The 17,925-nt window shown below is 33.4% G+C and overlaps 12 protein-coding genes and 6 non-coding genes across 18 annotated transcripts; 4 read left to right on the top strand and 14 right to left on the bottom strand. All coding sequences in view use genetic code 11, as the record gives it.

The window, feature by feature from the left end:
* Nucleotides 1–251: 251 nt before the first annotated feature.
* On the bottom strand, nt 252–2,195 carry ycf3 (hypothetical chloroplast RF34). Its single transcript has 3 exons — nt 2,067–2,195; nt 1,103–1,327; nt 252–407 (listed from the first exon to the last, which is right to left on the bottom strand). Exons 1-3 carry the CDS (start codon nt 2,193–2,195, stop codon nt 252–254), a joined length of 510 nt encoding a protein of 169 aa, YP_009117460.1.
* A 721-nt stretch (nt 2,196–2,916) lies between these two features.
* On the bottom strand, nt 2,917–3,003 carry trnS-GGA. Its single transcript has one exon. It is a non-coding gene; the product is annotated as a tRNA-Ser (tRNA).
* Nucleotides 3,004–3,224: 221 nt separating this feature from the next.
* On the bottom strand, nt 3,225–3,848 carry rps4 (ribosomal protein S4). Its single transcript has one exon. It carries the CDS (start codon nt 3,846–3,848, stop codon nt 3,225–3,227), a length of 624 nt encoding a protein of 207 aa, YP_009117459.1.
* A 312-nt stretch (nt 3,849–4,160) lies between these two features.
* trnT-UGU lies at nt 4,161–4,233 on the bottom strand. Its single transcript has one exon. It is a non-coding gene; the product is annotated as a tRNA-Thr (tRNA).
* A 154-nt stretch (nt 4,234–4,387) lies between these two features.
* trnQ-UUG lies at nt 4,388–4,459 on the top strand. The gene has a single exon. It is a non-coding gene; the product is annotated as a tRNA-Gln (tRNA).
* Nucleotides 4,460–4,670: 211 nt separating this feature from the next.
* On the top strand, nt 4,671–5,042 carry trnL-UAA. The gene is made up of 2 exons: nt 4,671–4,708; nt 4,993–5,042. It is a non-coding gene; the product is annotated as a tRNA-Leu (tRNA).
* Nucleotides 5,043–5,327: 285 nt separating this feature from the next.
* Nucleotides 5,328–5,400, top strand: trnF-GAA. Its single transcript has one exon. It is a non-coding gene; the product is annotated as a tRNA-Phe (tRNA).
* A 309-nt stretch (nt 5,401–5,709) lies between these two features.
* ndhD (NADH-plastoquinone oxidoreductase subunit 4) lies at nt 5,710–7,209 on the bottom strand. The gene has a single exon. The coding sequence runs from the start codon at nt 7,207–7,209 to the stop codon at nt 5,710–5,712; it is 1,500 nt and encodes a 499-aa protein (YP_009117458.1).
* Nucleotides 7,210–7,349: 140 nt separating this feature from the next.
* psaC (photosystem I subunit VII) lies at nt 7,350–7,595 on the bottom strand. Its single transcript has one exon. It carries the CDS (start codon nt 7,593–7,595, stop codon nt 7,350–7,352), a length of 246 nt encoding a protein of 81 aa, YP_009117457.1.
* Nucleotides 7,596–7,943: 348 nt separating this feature from the next.
* Nucleotides 7,944–8,246, bottom strand: ndhE (NADH-plastoquinone oxidoreductase subunit 4L). Its single transcript has one exon. The coding sequence runs from the start codon at nt 8,244–8,246 to the stop codon at nt 7,944–7,946; it is 303 nt and encodes a 100-aa protein (YP_009117456.1).
* A 116-nt stretch (nt 8,247–8,362) lies between these two features.
* Nucleotides 8,363–8,908, bottom strand: ndhG (NADH-plastoquinone oxidoreductase subunit 6). Its single transcript has one exon. It carries the CDS (start codon nt 8,906–8,908, stop codon nt 8,363–8,365), a length of 546 nt encoding a protein of 181 aa, YP_009117455.1.
* Nucleotides 8,909–9,236: 328 nt separating this feature from the next.
* On the bottom strand, nt 9,237–9,719 carry ndhI (NADH-plastoquinone oxidoreductase subunit I). Its single transcript has one exon. It carries the CDS (start codon nt 9,717–9,719, stop codon nt 9,237–9,239), a length of 483 nt encoding a protein of 160 aa, YP_009117454.1.
* A 116-nt stretch (nt 9,720–9,835) lies between these two features.
* Nucleotides 9,836–11,697, bottom strand: ndhA (NADH-plastoquinone oxidoreductase subunit 1). Its single transcript has 2 exons — nt 11,140–11,697; nt 9,836–10,384 (listed from the first exon to the last, which is right to left on the bottom strand). Exons 1-2 carry the CDS (start codon nt 11,695–11,697, stop codon nt 9,836–9,838), a joined length of 1,107 nt encoding a protein of 368 aa, YP_009117453.1.
* A 1-nt stretch (nt 11,698) lies between these two features.
* On the bottom strand, nt 11,699–12,880 carry ndhH (NADH-plastoquinone oxidoreductase subunit 7). The gene has a single exon. The coding sequence runs from the start codon at nt 12,878–12,880 to the stop codon at nt 11,699–11,701; it is 1,182 nt and encodes a 393-aa protein (YP_009117452.1).
* A 112-nt stretch (nt 12,881–12,992) lies between these two features.
* On the bottom strand, nt 12,993–13,253 carry rps15 (ribosomal protein S15). The gene has a single exon. The coding sequence runs from the start codon at nt 13,251–13,253 to the stop codon at nt 12,993–12,995; it is 261 nt and encodes an 86-aa protein (YP_009117451.1).
* Nucleotides 13,254–13,706: 453 nt separating this feature from the next.
* On the bottom strand, nt 13,707–13,973 carry rpl32 (ribosomal protein L32). The gene has a single exon. It carries the CDS (start codon nt 13,971–13,973, stop codon nt 13,707–13,709), a length of 267 nt encoding a protein of 88 aa, YP_009117450.1.
* A 723-nt stretch (nt 13,974–14,696) lies between these two features.
* ndhF (NADH-plastoquinone oxidoreductase subunit 5) lies at nt 14,697–16,919 on the top strand. The gene has a single exon. It carries the CDS (start codon nt 14,697–14,699, stop codon nt 16,917–16,919), a length of 2,223 nt encoding a protein of 740 aa, YP_009117449.1.
* A 706-nt stretch (nt 16,920–17,625) lies between these two features.
* Nucleotides 17,626–17,698, bottom strand: trnN-GUU. Its single transcript has one exon. It is a non-coding gene; the product is annotated as a tRNA-Asn (tRNA).
* Between the last annotated feature and the right edge of the window lie 227 nt (nt 17,699–17,925).

Here is a 17,925-nt window from a genome sequence, read left to right as displayed (position 1 = left end):
TACAATCATTATTTTCATATCCAGATTTATTTATCCATATCTCTGGACCCATATGTTATATTAATAAATCTTTCATAAATTCTATTTATGGACGATATTGACTCATATTAAAAGGATTTTTTTAACAATCCATAGATTGTATTCTTTGTTCTATTTTATATTTTTTCATAATGATTATGCAATAAGAGAAGCTAATTCGTTCGAATAGCATGGTAAATTTCATCATCTTGACTATAGGAATCGGGAGATTTTCATTCTCGAAAACGTCCTGTAATCTTTAACCGATTTTGTGCTTCGATATAATTGCTTGGAGCAAGTGCTATAGCTTGCTTCCAATATTCAGCAGCTTGATCAAACCAAGCTTCCGCAATTTCAGGATCTCCCTGTTGAATGGCCTGTTCTCCTCGGTCGGGATAGAGTAACTTCTAAAAGTTTTCTTCCCTTAGAACCGTACTTGAGAGTTTCCTACCTCATACGGCTCAATTAACTATTCTTTAGTCCTTGTACCCAAACTTCCAAAATAGGGTAGGTAAATACGTTCAGCTTAATCGAAAGAACAGAATGGGTCAATGACATGAGTTTCAAACTTCACTTTCGATAAATGATTAGGTTTTCTCTTTTCTCCCACCGTAAAAAGATGAAGTATTAGAAATAAAGAGGTCTACTTCAGATTATCCAGATAAAAATCTTTTTAAGAGGTAACTATCTATGTTCTATATAGAAATTTTTGAAGTAATACTTTCCTACCAGGAAAGTATTACTTCACGTCTTTAGGATCTGATGCTACACCGCTGCTCAATAACCTAGTAAATCAACTCTACTACATAAATAGATTCCTTATTTTTGCCCATGAGCAGATTTGATCGTATCAGCCCGAACTTTCAATAATTGATCTTTATGGTGCTTTCTCCATCAATTGAATTGATTTTATTTTATCCATGGACTATCCAGGCTATATTTACCCATTCATATTTGGGCTCCTATGAGGGGTATTCTTTTGACTACAGCTGATAAAAAACCGTTGTTTTGGACGGTGCATATGTAGAAAGCCTCTTTTTTTTTCGTACTAAACGAATTCATTCTATAGTACAGATAGCCGCACGTAATGACAGATCAAGGCCGTGTTATTAAGAGCTTGTGGTAAAGACGGGTTTCGTTCTAATGCCTGGAAATAATATTCTAAAGCCTTAGTATGTTCCCCATTACTTGTGTGGATAAGACCTATATTATACAATATATAACTTCGGTCATAGGGGTCAATTTCCGGTCGCATGGCTTCATAATAATTTTGTAAAGCTTCCGCATATTCCCCTTCGGATTGAGCTGACATTCGTTACGGTCGTTCATTCAATTGAAATGATCTCCGCTTCAAAACCGTACATGAGAATTTCACCTCATACGGCTCCTCCTTTTTTTACAGAATAAGTACAGAATAAGGAAAGTAATCAATTCAATTGACAAGAAAAAAGATTTTCCTTATGATTATGAATTAGCAGGAACTAGTGTATTTCCAATGAATCTCTAGCTATCCTTCTTGCAAAGATTTTTTTATTATTTAGAATCAATTAATAAAGTATTTTAGCTTAGCACTACAAACATAACCTCTAACAATTTCTTTGTCCTTAACGCATTGTATTTTACGGGAATTATTCACTCCAACAGTCTCCGATGGTTCTAGCGGTATCCGAAATACAAACGAGATGGATGTTTGTTGCCTCAACCATTCTAACTAACCCTTAATAAAAATAAAAAAAAACAAAAATGTATTCTATATTCTTATTTTATTTATTATAACGAAGCATTTGTGTTGTCGATTTTAACGCGTAGTGCTTTTTCCCTTATGCACACCTATCATATAGATTTGACCATTAACATCTATGTAATAGATATAACCTTTCGCTTAATACTAGAATCTCAGAAGATCAAAGCATCTAAGGTTGCATAAATCGGGGATACACGACAGAAAGAATTGTTCTATTTAGAAAACTCACCTTCACTAAACGTCAGTTTTCACTTTTTTTTAATAAATAGAATATAAAAAAAAGTAGAAAGAAAAAAAATCAAATCACACCATCTCTGTAATAGGTAAATGCCTTTTTCTCCCCTGAGGCCATTGGGATTATCTGCAATAATATATCCGCTACAATTGTGAAAGTCTTGTCGATAAAATTGTCATTTCTCTGAGATCTAGGCATAGTCAATTTATAAATTTGATAATTTCTTTCATTCCCCATACGGAAATGATTCCATGAACAAAATTATTTGCCAATGCACAATAGCATAATAAATTTTCTTACGATCGCAAATATGTAAACTGAATAAAGAAAAATTGGGAATATTTGAAAGAGTTTATTCAAATTGATAGCAATCAATAAAAAAAATTTGAGAAAATGTTTATGTTTCACGCTCGGTTGCTCACGACCCCAACGATCAAACGAGTAAGTAAACGGCAAATTGGCATAAAATGAACAAAATGATGATTGATTGTGTTTGTGCATACTTATTATATAAGTATAGAATCTATTGAACATATCATTATGATAGAATTTGTGTCATTATGGTACAATTTGTACCATTAATTTGACTTACCGACCGAAGAATTATTAAGAATAATTATAGGAAATTATTCTATAATAATTATAGAATATAATAATTATAGAATCTATCAATAGATCTGGCTTAATTTCACAATTGGATCGGGCAATTAAAACTCTAATATTCTAAAAGAATAATATTAGATTGATGAAAGAAAATAATATCTTGAAATAAGAAGAAAAGCAACTTTGGTAAAATACTCTTTCTTCTGTCTGTCTTTATTCAAAAATACTTGACTTATGCAAAAGTCAGTTATCTCATTTTTGGGCATGAATTAGAAAAAAACTTGTTGTTTTCATTTTGTCAACAAATAAAGGTGTAGGAAAGATGGCTGAGCGGTTCAAGGCGTAGCATTGGAACTGCTATGTAGGCTTCTGTTTACCGGGGGTTCGAATCCCTCTCTTTCCGTATATTTGTATTCTTTTTTGCATCGTTTTATCATTAATCTAAACCCGATAGGATGGTTTCATTTTCCCACAATCTCCTTCCATTTCGGGGTAGAGAAAAAAATATTGAAAAAAAAAAAAAAAGAAATATTGAATTGAATAACAATGACATTGTTATGTAACATACAAAGGAACAGATGTGCAGAAATCCTTTCTTTTCATTCCCTTAAAACTGGGAATAATTTAAACTCGACGGGAATAGTATTCTACGACCAATAATTCATTAATCTTCAAACCGATACGCTTATTATCTATTATTTTTTTGACTAATCCACTATACTGTGACTTTTGTTTAATCCGATTTAAATGGGGGGGCACCCTCATTTTATCCTTTTGAAAAATCTCTATATTTTTCTTCACTATATTTCTCAATCCTTGTTTCTCTTTTATAGAAATTAAATCTTGGGGTTTGCAACGATAACTTGGTATATCTACTATACGACCATTGACCAGGATATGCCTATGGTTGACTAATTGTCTGGCTTCAGGAATAGTAAGCGCCATACCCAATCGAAAAAGGATATTATCCAAGCGCATTTCCAGTAATTGTAATAGAACCTGACCTGTTGATCCCTTGGCTCTTCTAGCAATACGAACATATTGAAGTAATTGGCGCTCTGGAAGTCCATAATGAAAACGTAATCTTTGTTTTTCTTTTAGACGGACAGGATATTGAGAAGATTTAAGAGGTTTAGAATGTTTTTTTTTAATAGGCTTTTGAATTCTGTTGGGTGTTTTCTTACTTAGTCCTGGTAAAGTTTTGAGACGACTTATTATTTTTAAACGAGGTCCGCGATAACGGGACATAAAAAACTCCTTATTTCAAGAAATGACATAGACATAAATTAATGTTGGAAAGAGGAATAATATAAACAGCACGAATATTGGAATGATTTTATATACAGAGAGAGAAACAAATTATCTTCAATTTGAAAATAAAAATATTGTAGAGAGAAAAAAAAGATATGTTTCAATCATTGATTTCGTTTCTAGTTGAAACGAATCATGCCACGACAGACCCGGCGGGCCGACGATACGAAAAGTAAGAGCCTTTTCCTTATTTCATAGATTTTAACGATCTATGGTTGATAATGGTAAGAAGTGGAAAGAATAAAAACGAGCCAGCTATCGGGATCGAACCGATGACCATCGCATTACAAGTGCGACGCTCTCACCTCTGAGCTAAGCAGGCTCATATGCATGCAGTATGTAGTCACATGCTTATTGGCTGAAAAGATCTCTTCGAAATCGCTAGAATTATACATAGCGAATCGAATTATAATAATGCAATTCAGATTCAAAACATTGCGTCAATTTATCTTAATGGATTATTATAAAACAATAATGGGGCGTGGCCAAGCGGTAAGGCAGCAGGTTTTGGTCCTGTTATTTCGAAGGTTCGAATCCTTCCGTCCCAGGTGGAACAGTATTATTGAATTGAAAAAAAAAAAGACTTATAGAAGGAAAAGATGATTTCGATAAGATTCTAAATAGAGAAAGGGATATCTTTGCGGTGTAGGATGGGACGATAACAACATTGCATCAAAAATGCAGAAAGAATATAATGCTCATGCAAATGAAATAATTGATGGGATGCAATTATTGTTTTATGATTTCGTTCTACAAGAAGGGGATATGGCGGAATCGGTAGACGCTACGGACTTAAATTTTTTGAGCCTTGGTATGGAAACTTACCAAGCGATAGCATCCAAATCCAGGGAACCCTGGGATATTTTGAATGGGCAATCCTGAGCCAAATCCGATTTCTAGAGACAATAGTTTCCTTTCCGAGAACGGGATAGGTGCAGAGACTCAACGGAAGCTATTCTAACAAATCAACATAATTTGGATTGGATACAATCCATTTTTGGAAGTCATAATTGTACGAGGATAAAGATAGAGCCCAATTCTACATGTCAATGTCAACAACAATGAAAATTGGAGTAGGAGGAAAATCCGTTGGTTTTATAGATCGTGAGGGTTCGAGTCCCTCTATCCCCAGGTTATCTGTTTTATTTTCGATTTGTTAAGTGTCTTAGAACATAAGAAGTTTTAATTGTATGATCAATGTCTGCTTCTCTTCTATATACATCTTTGTATATAACTGTATATAACATACACAAATAATACACAATATATATTGTGTATTATTTATTGTATATTGTATTGTATTAAATAATGTTTTTAGTTGTATCGTTGCTTCTACTCGTTCAAATGCTGTCTTTTACCCTTTTTGCTAGTTGACAGGAGTTTGGTTACTGTGCTAGTATGATGCACAGGGGAACAGCCGGGATAGCTCAGTTGGTAGAGCAGAGGACTGAAAATCCTTGTGTCACCAGTTCAAATCTGGTTTCTGGCATATACACTTTGTATAAGTATGAAAAAGGATAAGTAGACCTTATTTTATATTTATTTAAATAGAATAAAATAAATAATATTGATTATTTACGAATAGTCATCAGTAATTCTATGTTATTGAATTAATAGGGAGTTCGTCCAAGTTATTTCAAAGGGGATAAAAACTACTTGAAATAACTCGAACTAGAGAGCAATTTTCTCTATTTCATTCGTATTAATATCTTCTCATAAAGATAGAAATAAATAGAAACTATTATATAGTTTATAGTTTCCAATTCCTCTGGAAGATTCTATATATAAATGATTTTGATTAATATAAAGATTTAGAAAAAATAGCTTCCACCTTAGCACTATATAAAAATAGGACTAGATCGGGGTAAAGACCAATACCTATAATTGGTAGAAAGAGGCAGATCAAAATAAAAAGTTCGCGTGGTCCCGAATCTTTAAAATAAGGATTGGGGACATTAAAAACCTTATATCCATAAAACATTCGACGTAACATAGATAACAAATAAATGGGAGTTAATATCATTCCAATTGCCGCTATTGCAGTAATAATGATCCGAAAGGTCGAAGAATAATTATTATTAGTAATTATGCCCAAAAATATCATAAATTCTGCTACAAAACCACTCATTCCTGGCAATGCAAGAGAAGCCATTGAAAAGCTACTGAACATAGTAAAGATTTTAGGAATTGATATAGCGATTCCTCCCATTTCATCAAGAAAAAGAGTACGTATCCTATCATAACTTGTTCCTACTAAGAAAAAAAGTGCAGCGCCAATTAATCCATGAGAAATCATTTGCAAAATGGCTCCATTGAGACCTGTATACGTCATGGAACCAATTCCTATAATTACAAAACCCATATGAGATATTGATGAATAGGCTATCCTTCTTTTCAAATTGCGTTGACCCATAGAAGTTAGAGCTGCATAGATAATTTGCACTGCTCCTATGATAATCAACCACGGCGAAAACAAAGAATGAGCATGAGGTAACAATTCCATATTGATCCGAATCAACCCATATCCTCCCATTTTCAATAGAACTCCGGCCAAAAGCATACATGTACTATAATGTGCTTCCCCATGAGTATCCGGTAACCAGGTATGTAAAGGGAAGATTGGTAATTTTATTGCATAAGCAACCAAAAATCCTAAATATAATAGCATTTCAAGTGTGATGGGATAATCTTTTTTAGCTAATAATTCGAAATCGAATGCTGGTCCATGAGATCCATAGAGACCCATACTTAAAGCTCCCATTAAAATAAAAATGGAACCACCCGCGGTATACAAAAGAAATTTTGTGGCTGAATAGAGACGTCTTTTTCCCCCCCACATGGATAAAAGTAAGTACACAGGAATTAGTTCCAACTCCCACATGAGAAAGAAAAGAAGAATATCTCGAGAAGCAAATAATCCCAATTGTCCGCTGTACATTGCCAACATCAAGAAATATAATAATCGCGGATTTCGAGTAACTGGCCAAGCAGCTAAAGTAGCTAAAGTAGTTATAAATCCCGTTAATAAAATAAGTCCAATGGAAAATCCATCAATTCCCAGTTTCCAATGAAAATGAATAAGGCTTATCCAGTTATAATCCTCTTCCAATTGGATTAATGAATTATCAAAATGATAATGATCACGGAATATATAGGTCATTAAAAGAAGATCTAATAAGCAAATACCTAGAGTATACCATCGAATCATTTTATTTCCTTTATGGGGAAATAAAGGGATTAATAACCCCGCAGATATGGGCAAAATCACAATTATTGTTAACCAAGGTAAATTACTCATAATGAAGAGAAAAGAGACTTTCTATATCAAAACCCATGCTTTCATTTTTGGGTCGAGTATGGGTTTTGATCAGTGAAAGAGGAAAAGGAGAATGAAAAATATGTATGGGATGAATCTAACTATTTTTCTTTTTTGATGGATCAGTAAGCTAGACCCATACTGCGCGTTGTTTCATGCCATAAATAAACACGTACACTTAAAAAATCCGTTGGACAAGCCGATTCACACCTCTTACAACCTACGCAGTCTTCTGTTCTTGGAGCAGAAGCAATTTGCTTAGCTTTACATCCTTCCCAAGGTATCATTTCTAATACATCTGTGGGACACGCTCGTACACACTGGGTACAACCAATACATGTATCATAAATTTTGACTGAATGTGCCATTGAATCTAAGAACTCCATTAGTAGAAAAAGTGTTTCATTGAATAAGATTTTTTTAATATATGGCCAGTGATGATATATTATGAATATCAAGCAAATCAATAATTGTATTATCGGTGATATAATGAATAGATTCGGATTCTATCTTTTTGCTTTATAAAAAATTTTACCCAATCTGGTCTTAAACAGATCATTTGGATAATGAGTTAAATATGAATTATGCTCTTGATTGATCTTAGAAAAAATATCTCTATTAAATAAAAGATTTATATCTATTTTTAGGGAGACAAACCTAGTATCTATTTGAATAGAAATAGATATACAAATTTTTCATATGCAAGGAGATCTTTATTACCATTTTAACAAATTAAATTGATCGATACGAGTTGATTTTCTGTTACGATATATTGCCAGAACAATAGCTAATCCAATAGCTGCTTCAGCAGCAGCAATAGCTATAACAAAGATCGAAAAGATATCCCCCTTTACTTGTCTACTATCAAAAAAATATGAGAATGTTACTAGGTTTAAATTAACTGCATTGAGTATTAGCTCAAGGCACATAAGTGCTTTAACCATGTTTCGACTTGTTACTAGCCCATAAATACCGATAGAGAATAAATAAGCACCTAAAAGAAGCGCATGTTCGAGCATAATAATTCCTCATACCTTGATCTCTTCAGATACAAACAAAAGTGGTAGTTTCTAATTTACATGAACGATCTATGAAGATAAAACAGCGTATTTATGCCGCACGAGAGCTTTCATTTTCAAACTGTTTCTTCTCGACGAGCTATAGTAATGGCTCCTATAAGAGCAATTAGAAGAATTAGAGAAATAAGTTCGAATGGAAGTAAAAAATCAGTGGATAAATGAGCCCCAATACGTTGAATATTGTTTGTTAAATCTCGTTCTAACATTTGATCTGATTTTTGAGTCAGAGATATTCCGAACCATGATATGTTCAAGATAATAGTAATTAGTAAAGAAAAAAGACTCGTACAAACTATTGAAGTAACGCTATCTCCGATAGTCCAGGGAGCGGCATAATTGGGATATTTTGGATTATTTATCAACATCACAGCAAATAGAATCAAAATATTAACAGCTCCTATGTAGATCAGGATTTGTGCAACAGCTACGAAATCCGCGTTCAGTATAATATAGAAAAAAGATATACAAATTAGAACTAACCCCAATGAAAGAGCGGAATAAATTATATTAGTAAGTAATACTACTCCTATACCTCCTAATAGAAGACTTAGCGTTAGAGGAGCCAACAAAAGAATATCAGATATAGATTCAGGTCGATTCATTATGTGTACAATAACTTTGAATATTATTTCCTCCCATTCACTAAATAAAAAGTGAGCCCATTTACCTATATGCTATACTGGATTTGTAATTTCATTTGATATGGGCACTGATTAATTAATCTATAGCTCAATTAATTGATTCCGATCAATCATACATCTGACATTATTAATGGGATGCCAATAGAATTATTTATTCCTGATTTGTCAAAAATTAGAAATATTTTGTTTATTAGATATTCTTTAATCGGAGCTCAATCTGAATAATCGTAGAAATGATTTAATCATAAAATTTGTCCATAGTTTCTTCAGACATATTAAGTTAATATGCTTAGCTCGGAATTGTTTGAATTGTTAAATCTTCAACAACGGATATTGGTAAACGTCCTAAAGCAATGTGATCATAATTTAATTCATGGCGATCATAGGTCGAAAGTTCATATTCTTCAGTCATCGCTAGACAATTGGTGGGGCAATATTCGACACAATTTCCACAAAAGATACAAATTCCAAAATCAATACTATAATTTTCCAATCGTTTTTTCCCCATATCTATTCCGACTTTCCAATCCACAACAGGTAGATTGATCGGGCATACACGGACGCATACTTCACAAGCAATACATTTATCAAATTCAAAGTGGATCCTCCCGCGAAATCGTTCTGATGGGATCCATTTTTCATAGGGATATTGAATAGTAATAGGTAAACGATTCATGTGATATAAGGTAACCATAAAACCTTGCCCAATGTATCTCGCAGCCTGTATTGCTTGTTCACTATAATTCATAAACCCAGTTACCATGGAGAACATGTGTAAAATCTCCTCGAATAATCATAGAAATTTATTTCTCTTCATAGATTTGATCTATCAAATTTGGATATATTGCAAAATTGATAAGACCCTCTTCACGAAGAAAAGAGAGTTAGTTATAATAAAATAAGTTGGAAAGAGGCTGTTAGTAAAAAATTACCCAAAGCAATAGGTAAAAGAAATTTCCACCCAAGATCCAATAATTGGTCCATTCTTATCCTAGGCAAGGTCCATCTTGCCGTGATAGAAATAAATAAGAACAGATAGGCTTTAGCTAATATAATTAGGATCCCAATTGTTATATTAACGACCCCGCTAATTCCAGAAATAGAATCCCATTCAAAATGTTCCAGAATGGGTATGAATGGAATTGATAAGTTCCACCCGCCCAAGTAAAGAACTGTTACAAAGAATGAAGAAGCTAATAGATTTAGATAAGAAGCAACGTAAAATAAACCAAATTTGATACCCGAATATTCAGTTTGATAACCCGCTACCAATTCTTCTTCCGCTTCTGGTAAATCAAAGGGCAATCTTTCACATTCTGCCAGAGATGAGATGAAAAAAGCTAAAAACCCTATAGGTTGACGCCACAAATTCCATCCTAAAAAACCATATCTGCACTGTGCTTCAACTATATCAATTATACTTGAACTATTCGATAATTATAGTCGACAGAAACATCACTGTTTTCATCTCTATTCCAAAACCGTACGTGAAACTTTCACTTCATACGGCTTCTCAATGGTCATTAAGAAATAAAGAACACAATAAAAAAAAAAAAGCACCAGATCATAAATTGAACCAATGAGATTCCGTCTGCTACAAATAATAGGAGCTTTTGAACCTATCTTAACCTTCAGTATTCTTTTTGCGAGAGAAAGAAAACTGTGTTAAAGGATTACTTCGTTCTGGATAGCCATTTTTTGAAGTAGATAGAAACATATTGTAGATCGGGGTTCTGGGGAAGTACTACTTGATCATCCCTACCAATGTCAAGTCCTTATTGTTATCCCATTTCTATGGAAATATCTTTGGTCTAGATAAGATATCAGTTTCTTTTTTTTCACTAATCTTTTTTATATCTTGGTGTTTCTCACCATCTACCTTTGCTTGATTTTTAGTATATAATGACGGTAACTTCATACTTTTATACTTTTCCTCCCCGCTATTGGGTCCCAATGACTAATATATGAACTGGGGCACACAGTTTTCACTGATTGTGCATGCTCTCACTCTTGTACATGGGGGATGGGACTTAATCATCTTACTGCAAGATTTGTAAACTGTTTGATCTCACCCATATGACTATCTAGTTTTTTGATCGGAATATTCATCCCATTAAGTTCTGTTTTTCCCTCTTTTTATAACTATAACTAAAAAAGGGAAAAATGAATCTCATATTCCAACGAATCACACGTAGAGATATAGATAACACACATAAAGCTAAAGGAATTTCGTAACTAATAGCTTGAGCAGCAGCTCGGAGACCACCTAAAAAAGAATATTTATTATTGGATGCATATCCTGCTATAAGCAGTCCAAGGGGAGCAATACTTGAAATTGCAATCAAAAAAAAAACGCCTATACTAAGATCAATTAAAACAATGTGGCGACCAAAGGGAATTACTAAATAGCCTAAAAAAATAGGTATCACCACTACCGCTGGTCCAATACTAAATAACCAAATATCCCCCCTAGATGGGATAATATCCTCTTTTAGCAGTAATTTTATTCCATCCGTCAAAGCTTGAATAATTCCCAAAGGACCAGCGTATTCAGGTCCAATGCGTTGTTGTATTCCCGCAGATATTTTTCTTTCGAGCCATACAATAACTAATACTCCTATCGTAATTCCCAATAGAAGTATAATTATTTCAATTAGAATCCATATAAGACTATATATTTCTTTTGAAAATCCCAATCGAGAAAATAAATTGATAGCTTGTTCTTCGAGATCTGCTATATTAATCACCATTTTAACGATCAACCTCTCCCATAATGATATCTATACTACCCAAAGTCGTCATGATATCGGCTAATTTCATCCTTTTAACCAGTTGAGGAGGAATCTGCAAATTAATAAAACCAGGTGGTCGGATTTTCCATCTCCAGGGAAAAATGTTATCATCTCCTATAAAAAAAATTCCTAATTCCCCCTTGGGAGCTTCTACTCTCACGTAATGTTCTTGTTTTGATAACTCAAAAGTAGGGGAAGGTTTTTTACTGATAAATCGAGATTCAAAATCGTTCCATTTCGAATCTTTTCCCTTATTTAAACGTCGAACCTCTAAATTCTCATAGGGACCTCCCGGAATTATTTCTAGGGCCTGTCTAATTATTTTTATAGATTCTTTCATTTCTCCGATTCGAAGCAAATAACGAGCTAATGAATCTCCTTCTTTTTGCCATTGGATTTCCCAATCCAATTCATCATAACATTCATAATGATCCACTTTACGAAGATCCCATTGGATTCCGGAAGCTCGTAGCATGGGTCCTGATAAACTCCAATCTATTGCTTCTTCTCTACTAATAATGCCTACTCCCTCAACTCGTCTCAAAAAGATAGGATTGCGTGTAATAAGTCTTTCATATTCGGTCACTTTTGGAAAGAAATAATAGCAAAAATCGAAGCATTTATCTACCCAACCGTAGGGTAAATCTACAGCTACTCCTCCAATACGGAAATAATTATGCATCATTCGCATACCCGTGGCAGCTTCAAATAAATCATATATCATTTCCCTCTCTCTTAAAATATAAAAGAAAGGAGTCTGCGCACCAATATCAGCCATGAAAGGTCCAAGCCATAACAAATGAGAAGCTATACGACTTAACTCTAGCATAATCATTCTAATATAGCTAGCCCTTTTAGGTATTTGAATATTTTCCAACTTTTCTGGTGCATTAACCGTTACCGCCTCTGTGAACATAGTAGCTAAATAATCCCATCGTGTTACATAGGGGAGATATTGAACAATTGTTCGGTTCTCAGCAATTTTTTCCATACCTCTATGTAAATAACCTAATATAGGTTCACAATCAATAACATCTTCACCATCTAGAGTAACAATAAGTCGAAGAACACCATGCATTGATGGATGATGAGGACCCATACTTACCATCATGAGGTCTTTCTCCCTAGCAACCATAATCATAGCTCTTTCCCGGTTAAAAAAATCAATGAGAACAAAAAAAAGAATGACTCATTAGGATTCGGAATTTAATAAAACATAATTTTTGAAAATTAAAATTTCATTCAAATAAAAATTAACGCAGTCCACGAATATCTAATTGATCGATTAAACGTTTGTAACGAAGTCTATCTTTTTTGAACAGATAAATCAGAAGTCGTTTACGTTTACCCACAATTTTCCACAAACCTCTTTGGGACGAGTAGTCTCTTCCGTGCAGGTCCAAATGTTCAGTAAGTTTTTGAATTCGACTGGTTAAATAATATACTTGAGATTCAACAGATCCTCTTTGTTCTCTAGGAATCAAAGAGGAGCGAACAGACAAATTTTTGATCATAAAAAAATATTCCGAAGTTCAATATTATTTGATTAATTTAATTTAGAGTAAGAAAAAAGAATGAGATCCATTTCTTTTTGTTCATGGTCTATATATTCCTTCCTATGTTTCGATCGAATGAATTTCTCTTCGGCATAAATAAAATGCAACTTTCGTAGAATAAAGTTACCATACCAGCAAGATTTAATGTCAGAGTTTATCCGGGATTATTAAAAAGAATGATACACTCTCCTTTTCCATTGAGAAAGAAACTCCTTTTCCATTGAGAAAGAAAAAAAGGGATGACGGAATGATTAATAAATTCCCATATTTAAGGTCATAGAGAAGAGCTATAGTAGATTATAGAACCGTGTCCCTTCATTTTTCCAAGTACCTCCAAGAGACCCTAGAGATTCCCATTGCTCCTCTCTAGGGTCTTGGAGGGTGTACTATAGTTATACCACTTCCTCTAATTTATTCATTATTTTCGGAGTCTTCTTCATCTACTAAGGGAGGAAGAAAACCCTTGGGCTTTTTTCCCATTAGTAGTTCTCTCGGTATGTTCGGTCTTGGTCCCGTTATTATCATCCCATCCTTCTCACCGAAGAAAAACTCTCTTAAAGAAGAATAACTCGTAACATAAGAAAGAGCTTTTCTTGCGTCCGAATTTGCTTTTTTCCTCCAAACCTTGTTACGATGCTGTTTTTTGGATTTAGAAGTGCGTTTTTTTGGTACAGCCATAATATTTTTATAGTTCGATTTTATTTATAAAAAATAGAAAATTTTTGAATATATTATATATATTATACTCTATATTTGTTTTTATTTTGTACACTTCTTATATATCTTTAAATTCAATTCATTGTTTATAGTTTAGTTCCATTTTATGGATAAAAATATGATAGAATATTCTATCATATTTTTATTGCATTTTGGAACCTTATTTATATACTATTTACTAATAACAAGAGATCCACGATACAAATTGATAACAATTAATAAATTCTTACATACACTTACATACATATATCGAATTTTGAGTAAATGAAAACTATATCATTTTAAGATATTCAATTATTTCTCATATTAATAATTCTAATTGGTTTCATTTTCTATTCAATTCTATTCTTAATACTACTATTAATCTACAATGAAAAATTGAATTCTAAATAAGAATGTGTGTGTACATAACTAATAGCTCAGTACCTAAACTGAAAAAGAGTTCCTTCTTGCTCATCTTACAAATATTTGATTAGTATCAGTATTGACCAATGCAAATCTTTTGCAGAAAAAAGAAAAAAAAAGTAAAAATTAAATATGAAATCGATAGGATTGCATCCCATATTCTATCGTTCTTCTTTATTCATGATCTATCGTTTTTATTTTATTCTCTTCAGGGTCTAGTGGATTGGAAACCAAGAATGTGGAATATCAAAATATTGAGAATAATTTTTTAATCTTCCTATGGAATTTATATACAAATATGCTCGGGTCGTGCCTTTCCTTCCGCTTTCAGCTTCTGTACCAATCGGATTAGGATCCTTTTTTTTTCCAGGAGCAACTAAGAGTGTTCGCCGTACATGGGCTCTTATTAGCATTTTTCTGTTAAGTGTAGCTATGTTTCTTTCTTTCAATTTGTTCTTGCAACAGATTACCGGTGGTCCCATCTATCGGTATTTCTGGTCCTGGGTTATTAATAATAAGTTTTCATTAGAGTTAGGCTATTTGATTGATCCACTTACTTCCATTATGTTAGTTTTAGTTACAACAGTTGGAACCATGGTTATGATCTACAGCGATACTTATATGTCGCACGATAAAACATATGTGAGGTTTTTTGCTTACCTTAATTTTTTCAATGCTTCTATGCTGGGGTTAGTTATTAGCCCTAATTTATTACAAATATATTTTTTTTGGGAATTAGTAGGAATGTGTTCCTATTTATTGATAGGTTTCTGGTTTACGCGACCCAGCGCGGCTAATGCTTGTCAAAAAGCATTTATAACTAATCGTGCAGGGGATTTTGGACTCTTACTAGGAATTCTAGGTTTTTATTGGGTAACAGGTAGTTTTGAATTTCAATATTTGTTTGAAAAATTAAACGAGTTGACTGCCGTTGATGGGGTTGGTTCGTTTTTTGTTACTTCGTGTGCTTTTCTCTTATTTTTAGGTCCAATAGCCAAATCTGCACAATTTCCACTTCATGTATGGTTACCTGATGCTATGGAAGGGCCTACTCCTATTTCAGCTCTTATACATGCCGCTACTATGGTAGCAGCAGGAATTTTTCTTGTAGCTCGATTGTTTCCTCTTTTTAAAGCTCTACCTTTAATAATGTATCTTATCTCTTGGATAGGTGGAATAACAGCTCTATTGGGAGCTACTATGGCTCTCGCTCAAAAAGATCTTAAAAGAGGCTTGGCTTATTCTACTATGTCTCAATTAGGCTACATGATGTTAGCTCTAGGGATAGATTCCTATCGAATCGCTCTGTTACATTTGATTACACATGCTTATTCCAAGGCATTATTGTTCCTAGGATCCGGATCAGTCATCCATTCCATGGAACCCATTGTTGGATATTGCCCCAGTAAAAGTCAGAATATGGCTCTTATGGGTGGTTTGAGGAAATATATGCCAATTACGGGAATCACGTTTCTTTTAGGAACACTTTCTCTTTCTGGTATTCCACCTTTTGCTTGTTTTTGGTCTAAAGACCAAATTCTTAGTGATAGTAAGTTATATTCTCCCATTTTTGGGGGAATAACTTGGTTCACAGCAGGATTAACTGCCTTTTACATGTTTCGTATGTATTTACTTACTTTTGAAGGGGACTTCCGCGTAAATTTAGTTAATCCATATAACAACCATATTGCACTATATTCGACTTCTATGTGGGGAGAGGAGGAATCCGGGATATCAAATAGAACGAGAGCGGATTCTATGTCGAATCAAATTATAGGAAGTAATAATTCCTTTTCCAAAGAAGCATTTAAAATTTCCAATGAGATGGAAGGATTGTACAAAAAGAACAGAGGTTTGGTTATCACTTATCCTTTCTTCTTCCATAAGGGATCTTTTGCATATCCCAAAGAATCGGGCAAGACAATGCTATTTCCTTTAGTTATATTGGGGATATTTACTCTGTTTATTGGATTGATAGGAGTTCCTTTTTTTCGAAGCGGAATGAGTTATGACATATTATCTGAATGGTTTACTTCATCGATGACCCCTTTTGATAAGAAACATCCGGAAAATTGGCCCGAATTTTTACTAGACGCAATCCCCTCAGTTGGTATAGCATTTTTCGGTATATTGATTGCCTTTATTTTCTATATACCTATTTACTTCTTATCAAAGGATGTATATCATAAAACAAATCCTAATATTAAGATTATTATGGACCAATCGATTAATATTATCTATAATTGGTCTTTTTATCGAGCTTATATAGACATATATTATGACATAATCTTGATTAAAGGTATACGAGGATTAGCTGAAACAAGTAATTCATTTGATCAATGGGCAATTGATGGATTCCCAAATGGAATAGGTTTTTTAGGCCTTTTTGTAGGAGAGGAAATCAGATGCTTAGGGGGGGGACGTATATCTTCCTATATATTCTTTTCTATATTTTGTATATTAATATCTATATTAATATATTTATTTATTTTCATAATATAAATAATGAAAATTCTAACAATAGAAAACTAGAATGTTATATTGAAGTTGTGCTCTTTATCAGCATTGATGTTTATAACATCATCCTATTTCAATATCGTTCCCTAAATAATATTTTTTATAGATTGTTAAAATTCAGTTATTTCATCAACTCGTTTACGTTTACATAGAACAATATAGAGATAGATAAAAAAGAAATGAAAGATTATGAAATAATTGATTGAAATGCTTGCTTAAAAACGAAAGACTACGATCGCTAATATGAAGTCCATTTTCATACTTTACCACTTCCTGATAATTCATTTCAAATCCTCGAGCAGATCGAATAAGATTTCACATATCCTATCAACTAGCCCATGATTCAAAGGTTATACAGTCTGCATAAGGTATAAAGATGAAAAGGCCAAGGACCTTCTCTTGATCGAAATCAATTCTCTCGAATTGATGAATATAGCTCGCTCATAATTTGAAATAAATGAGCGGGCTAACCCTGGGTTTTAGATTATTCCCAATCTACACAAAGATGTTGGTAACATTGCTAAAATTATCAATGAAGTTCTATAGTTGAAAAAAAGAATGTGTCGGAGCGAAGAGAGGTTTACTCCAATTCAGCTAAATTGGGCAAATTTTGAACTCTTTTTATGGTGGACCTTACTTATAATTATGGAACCAAGTGCTTGAAGAAAAAAAAAAAAAAGAAAAAAAGAGCTCTCCTCAAATAGGATTTGAACCTACGACCAATCGGTTAACAGCCGACCGCTCTACCACTGAGCTACTGAGGAATAACGAAGGTATGATAGCACTTAAAACTACAATTTGTGAGTAAATAACCCTAATTTGAATAAGCAAGCGTCTTAATGAGTAAGAGCCCTTGGTTCTTTTCTTACCAATACGCCGTGCAAGCCTGGTGCCGATGAGAAAGAGTTCTAGAAGGTCATACAAAAAAAACTGTCTTATAGAATGGGATCTTAAATATCTGAATAAATCAAAGCTTCACTATAAACTTAGC

Source organism: Cupressus sempervirens, plastid, assembly GCF_028749045.1.
Source record: "Cupressus sempervirens plastid, complete genome".
NCBI classification, from domain to species: Eukaryota; Viridiplantae; Streptophyta; class Pinopsida; order Cupressales; family Cupressaceae; genus Cupressus; species Cupressus sempervirens.
The sequence above is the reverse complement of the archived record's forward strand: the minus strand, read 5'-3'. Positions and strand labels throughout refer to the sequence as shown.